The sequence below is a fragment of the Genypterus blacodes genome, unplaced genomic scaffold (genome assembly GCF_046128005.1).
Source record: "Genypterus blacodes isolate CSIRO-AG114 ecotype Tasmania unplaced genomic scaffold, CSIRO-AGI_Gbla_v1 ptg000061l_1, whole genome shotgun sequence".
Classification (NCBI taxonomy): Eukaryota; Metazoa; Chordata; class Actinopteri; order Ophidiiformes; family Ophidiidae; genus Genypterus; species Genypterus blacodes.
In genome coordinates this window covers 2,498,910-2,505,331 of record NW_027466873.1, presented here as the reverse complement: position 1 = coordinate 2,505,331, position 6,422 = coordinate 2,498,910, and the positions used below count along the sequence as shown (strand labels likewise).

Below are 6,422 nucleotides of genomic sequence, written 5' to 3'. Positions count from 1 at the left end.
ACCTTTTATATACATTGATTACACAGATGAATAGAAAGATAAAGATCCACACATACCACAAAATAACATTCTGTGAGTAAACTGAGAGGCTGTCCTTTCTAAAAATCTATACATTTAAAAAACCCTCAGTAGAAACTGCATAATAATACCGTGTAAACTATTAGGGAAACATTTGGCTTCTAACAATTACTATCATGTAATGAATCACACCCAGTATGTTGACATTTCTGATTATATTCCAAATCAAGCAACAAATTACTCGCCTCCTACTCCATGCATGCAGCGCATCAGATCAACTTTTATATATTTTTTCATGAACACATAATTCCTCATAGTAAAATGTTTTCATGCACATCAAAACTTCAATTATGTTCATTTTTAAACGTTGAAACCAGTGCAAATCAATGTAATCTGAGTAACTGACTATGTACATACAGTAGTAAGTAATCAGATTACTGTAAGATAGCTCTACATGTATTTCCTCACTGTCCTCATAAGTCTTATTTTGACTTAATAGCTGTACAGATAAATAACAAGAGTAAAGTGTTTGTAAAGTGTGTAGTTTACACAGCATCAACACATTACCTGCTAAATATGTGACACATGTCGTAGTTGTTTCAAAGGCCTTTGCTGAAATTGAACAAAGGTGCATGAATTGTTGAAAATAAAGTGATGTTTTTTCTAAAGTCTACCTTTGTCCCAAACCTCTCCAGGCGTAACAGCTGGATAAGTGAAATCTGAGCATCATAGGCAGCATCAGAGGAGGGTATTGTGTGCGTTTAAATGTATTCATACTCTATATTTATGCTCATACTCCACACACTGAGCGCCAACAGCTGAAATGCCACCGCTAAGATATGCCGCGCTAAACCGTTTAGGCACGCCGGTGCCTGGTTTCTCATCTTGCCGGGACACATTTCAGAGATTCCTCTCAAAGCACTTTGGTGAGTCTTGTAAAAATGTACTTAAAGCGCACAATGTTTACTTGTGATCAGGATTTCACCCCGTGATGAAGACGATAGGCAGACCGGACAATAAATCTTACAGCCTCAGACTTTTTACAAGGTAGTTTGACTAGCTCCAGAGCACATGAACACACACACACACACACGCACACACACACAAACAGAACACAGGGCCTCAGTCTGTCAAGTGTCTCATCTCCTCTGCGTCATCCCATAGCACCCTGTCCCTCCAGGTCCATGCAGGCGGAGATGAAGTGAAACATTATGGAGCCCATACTGCATCGTCAGGATCCATTTTATTCCTCAATGTGTTTTATTCATTTTCATTTTGTGGAATCATGTGGCGAGTCCGTGCCTGTAGACATCGCTGCACGATTTAAAAGCTGATAAACTATTCAGAAGACGAACTCTTCTTCAGGCAGGGAATCATCAAGAACGGCCGCAAGCCAAAGCTGCCTGATGAAGACACAAACACTCTCTTTTCATTCTCCAGCCACACTTAAACACCCAAAAAGAAACCTCCTCCTCCTCCTCCTCCTCCTCTTTTAATGTCCACCAATGCTTACATCGTGTTCCAGAAAAGTCCAATCACACAATACTGTCATTCTCATTTACATAAGATAGTGATTTTGACATCAGTTGGCAACTCCTGTTCTGGAATCAATTATGACAGCATTCCAAACAGATATTTGTCCTTTTAGCGTTACTTACAGTAATAAACACCACATACGTCCACTTGTTGATGGAGCAGCTGAAAAGCAATTCTTTGGAGGTGATTGTTGTAGACAAACGGGTAAAATCAACACACTTCCAAATTGAGTCTTCAGCGTGGATGTGTTGTGATTTCGACACGGTGCTTCACGCAGGAAGTTCTGCTACAACGCTGGATTTGTGCCACAGCTGTTCCAGACGTTCAACGCTGATCTGTGAGAATATTTAACCACGTAGCTCGGGCAATGTGGCAAATCTTCATCATCCCCATAAACATTTGAGATCGTTTCCAACCTTAAAATTGAATCTAACTTGTTTAGATGTAAAAAGGATGAAACACGCTGTAACGCTTCAAAGGCCGAGAGTTCAAGACTTTCCACGGAGCCAAAGGGAGTAAATACCGAGTTGTTCATGATGGTAAATGTTTACTGAACTTTTTGATAGCAGAATAAAATCAAATTAACGCTGTTTAAGGGTGTGTTTTCCATCTGGAGCGAGTGAGAGAGGTTCAGCGCTGACAGCAGCAGTCTGATATCATCCACACACACTCAGATCAGTCACACTGGCTTACACTGACTGCTGTGACAGTTCATTTCTGGATTTAAATGAATACATTACTAAAGAAACAGTCATCTCACCAAAAACACATTTATGGTGTTCCAACGATTATTCATGGGGAAAATATTAAACTGACTGGTGAGTTATGAAGTGTGTAAATATGAGAAACAGATGTGGCAGCATCTGTTTGTGCAGCGTTCACAACAAATCACAGATCCTGTTGAAGGCCATATACACTTCACTTACATGGATGCATTCTAAAGTTTTGGTTCAGTTCTTGGTTGCTTCTTTTGATCAGAAACAGAGGAAGCTGTCATCCCGACACTGAAACCCCTCGTATGACATCGTCAAACCCTATGAAAAGTGTTGAATAAGACTTACTTCCGTACTTGATGAAATGCTCTTCCATATGATCCTGTGGCTGTTTTTACATTTCCTCTTTATTGTTGAGGAATGTGAACGATATTGCGACCAATGACCACTGAGAAATAAATGAAATATCCTAAGCTGAATTGAAAGTGAGCTAGTTTGCAGAGAGAAGAACTGTCTCACTTATGTGCAATCAATAGTTTCTCTCTTAATAGATAGATAGATAGATAGATAGATAGATAGATAGATAGATAGATAGATAGATAGATAGATAGATAGATAGATAGATAGATAGATAGATAGATAGATAGATAGATAGATAGATAGATAGATAGATAGATAGATAGATAGATATTTGATGTTATTCCAAGAATTTTACGGGAGAAACATGCTACATAAATGTAACTTGTAAACAATGCGCCTTTGAGCCATGTTGCGCAACATTTGGGGCAATCTCACCAAACACAGGCAAAACGTCTTGTGTTGTGCTTCGGGTGAACTTTTTGGTTGAAGTTTGCAGTGCCGCTTTAAATGTTGTAATGATTGGCCAACAAGCTGTTCCGCACGATTTGAAAATAATCGGCGTGTCAGTGTCGTCTTTATTATGCTAATGTGTGTGTCTTTGAAGGCGGATCCTTTGGCAGGTTAGACTGAGACAGAGACTCCGACCAGCTCAGAGTCTCAGACGAGCGCTGCCACTGCAGAACACACACACACATACATTCACATGCAGGCTGTGTGTCGAGAGGAGCGTAATCCTGCATTTGCATCACATCGAATGTTGATTTGAAGTGTTTTACTCACCGGTTACTGTTTTTTTTCTGCCTTCTGAGCGAAACCATCTGTGCGTAAAAGGAGCGGAGGACCGGGTTGTGTTTTTTTGTTGCTTTTCTCAGTTATTACAACGGGACTGTGAGCGCCTGGAGACGGACAAGTAGAGCGCTTGGAGACAAATTCGGGACCGATCGGAGCCTGGAATCAACCCCGACAGGACTGAGACGCGCGGTTTCCACAGACTGAACTAGTAGCTCCGGTGACACACCACAGCATGGATCCGAACACACGCCGCTTCCAGAGGGATCATCACACTTCCGAGCCGCCGCTGGACTTATATTGCTGTTAAACGCCGGGAAACGACGAAACCATGGTGATCTGTGTTCCCACGCTGATCTGACACGCAATACACGAGGTTTTCGTCACTTTTTTGAATGAAAGAAACTTGCGCGTCGTAGTTGAGAACACTTGCGCTGTTTTTTTTTACTCGAGCGGCAAGAATGTGTTCATCTGCTAAATTGAGTCTCGTCTGTGTGCTGCTGGTGGTGCTGTCGAGCGATGGAGGCTCGGCCATTAGCTCCATAGACCCCGATCGGTCAGGAGAGGGCGGGTGTCAACACATCAACATCCCCCTGTGTAAGGATATCGGCTACAACATGACTCGCATGCCAAATCTGATGGGACATGAGGACCAGAATGAGGCAGCGATCAAGCTGCACGAGTTCGCCCCTCTGATAGAGTTTGGATGCCACAGCCATCTGAAGTTCTTCCTGTGTTCACTCTATGCTCCCATGTGCACCGAGCAGGTGTCCAACCCCATCCCAGCATGCAGGGTCATGTGTGAGCAAGTCAAATTAAAATGCTCACCCATCTTGGAGAAGTTCAGCTTCCCTTGGCCCGAATCTCTGGACTGCTCCCGGCTGCCCACCAAAAACGACCCCAACAACCTCTGTATGGAGGCGCCTAATAACGGCTCGGATGAACCCCCCAAAGTCTCCCACACGCAGCCCCCGGATTTCAGGCCCCAGCGGCCTCTGAGTGGGCACGACCTGCACCCTAAGGACACCAACAGCAAGCAGTCGTGCAGCAACCCAGGCAAGTTCCACTTTGTGGAGAAGAGTGAGTCCTGCGCCCCCAAATGCTACCCCAAAGTGGATGTATACTGGAGTCAGGGAGACAAGCAGTTCTCCCTGGTGTGGATGGCCATCTGGTCCATCCTCTGCTTTGTCTCCAGCTCCTTCACTGTGCTCACTTTCCTCATAGATCCACAGCGTTTCAAATACCCTGAGAGGCCTATCATTTTCCTCTCAATGTCCTACTGTGTTTACTCTGTGGGCTACCTCATCAGACTGTTTGTGGGGGCTGACAGAATTGCCTGTGACAGAGACAACGGGGTCCAATATATCATCCAGGAGGGTCTGGAGAGCACCGGCTGCACTATTGTTTTCCTTATCCTGTACTACTTTGGCATGGCCAGCTCCCTCTGGTGGGTTATTCTGACTCTCACCTGGTTCCTGGCTGCAGGGAAAAAGTGGGGCCACGAGGCCATCGAGGCCAACAGCAGCTACTTCCACCTGGCAGCTTGGGCCATCCCGGCCGTAAAGACCATCATGATCCTTGTGATGAGGAAGGTGGCTGGGGACGAGCTGACGGGCGTCTGCTATGTGGGCAGCATGGACGTCAAAGCTCTCACAGGCTTTGTGCTCATCCCTCTTTCCTGCTACCTTATTATCGGTACTTCCTTTCTTCTATCTGGTTTTGTGGCCCTCTTCCACATTCGCAAGATCATGAAGACAGAGGGGGAGAACACAGACAAACTGGAGAAGCTGATGGTTCGCATCGGGGTCTTCTCCGTGCTCTACACCGTCCCCGCCACCTGCGTCATCGCCTGCTACTTCTACGAGCGGCTCAACATGGACTACTGGCGCATCCTGGCGGGTGAGCAGAAGTGCGTAGACAATGGCGGGCACGAGTCAGACGAGTGCCTGATGAAGGCCTCCATTCCCGCCGTGGAGATCTTCATGGTGAAGATCTTCATGCTGCTGGTGGTGGGCATCACCAGCGGGATGTGGATCTGGACCTCAAAGACGCTGCAGTCATGGCAGAACGTGTTCAGCAGGAAGCTAAAGAAGAGGACGAGGAGGAAGGCCGCCAGTGTCTTCACCAGCAGCGGGCCTTACATCAAACCTCACCCGTCCCTCAAAGGGCACAGTACTAAGTATGAGCCCACGCGGCCCCCTCCTACATGCGTATGAGATGGCCCTTTTTGTGTAAACACCCCCAAAAAACTTGTAAAGCCCTCACTTAAATAAGACTTTGTAATCAGAGTGCCATCAAAAGAAACAAGGTTCATGTTTTATTTATGCAAACTGCACTGAAGATAATGCGACATGGGGTTTTTTCTTGTATCTCGAACCATCTCGTGCAACAAGAGCTGCCTTTGTTTGAGAAAAATCTGCTACTCCTGGATTCACTTATCCCTCTGAGGAACTTGGTAGAGAAGAAAAAAAATCACATTGTCCCCAAGACAAAAAGAGTGGAATAAACCATTTGGATGTACGGTGGGGTTACTTGAATAATGTGCAATAGATGTGTTCCTTCCTGACAAAAAGACACTCGTACTGTTAGTGACAGATTACAGACAATGAGAGGACCCCACAGACGATGGAAGCAAATGGTCAGAGAGATGAGTGTTGCATTCAGAGGCTCTTAAATGGAAATGGAGGCAGTGTCATATACGTTCCAACTGGAGTGAAAGCAGCTGTTTGAAAAAGCGCTCAAGACCTCATGAACCGCCCATTGTGAGGCAAATCCAGGCCATAAATTAATCAAGCACTCGTTATTGAAAAAGTTATTTGTACACATGGTCGAGTTTGCCGTCTTTTTCCTCTGCTGTTTTATAATAAGCACAACAGAGCATTTGTATATATTTCTAAAAAGTTGAGATTTTATAGAAAATGAATAAAACGTTCTAGTTTTAAACGTGTGCAAAACTGGAATTGTGTGTCGCCGCCGTGTTTGTTTCACTGCATAAAGCTGTTTTTT

The 6,422-nt window shown here is 44.7% G+C and overlaps 1 protein-coding gene across 1 annotated transcript; it reads left to right on the top strand.

Annotated features, from left to right (window-relative positions):
• Positions 1-3,301: 3,301 nt before the first annotated feature.
• fzd10 (frizzled class receptor 10) lies at positions 3,302-6,138 on the top strand. The gene has a single exon (XM_076154353.1). It carries the CDS (start codon positions 3,878-3,880, stop codon positions 5,630-5,632), a length of 1,755 nt encoding a protein of 584 aa, XP_076010468.1. The 5' UTR covers positions 3,302-3,877; the 3' UTR covers positions 5,633-6,138.
• Positions 6,139-6,422: the final 284 nt, after the last annotated feature.

What these genes read in the sequence shown, in the direction of transcription:
- fzd10 (XM_076154353.1), top strand. Translation starts at nt 3,878, where the DNA reads ATGTGTTCATCTGCTAAATTGAGTCTCGTCTGTGTGCTGCTGGTGGTG.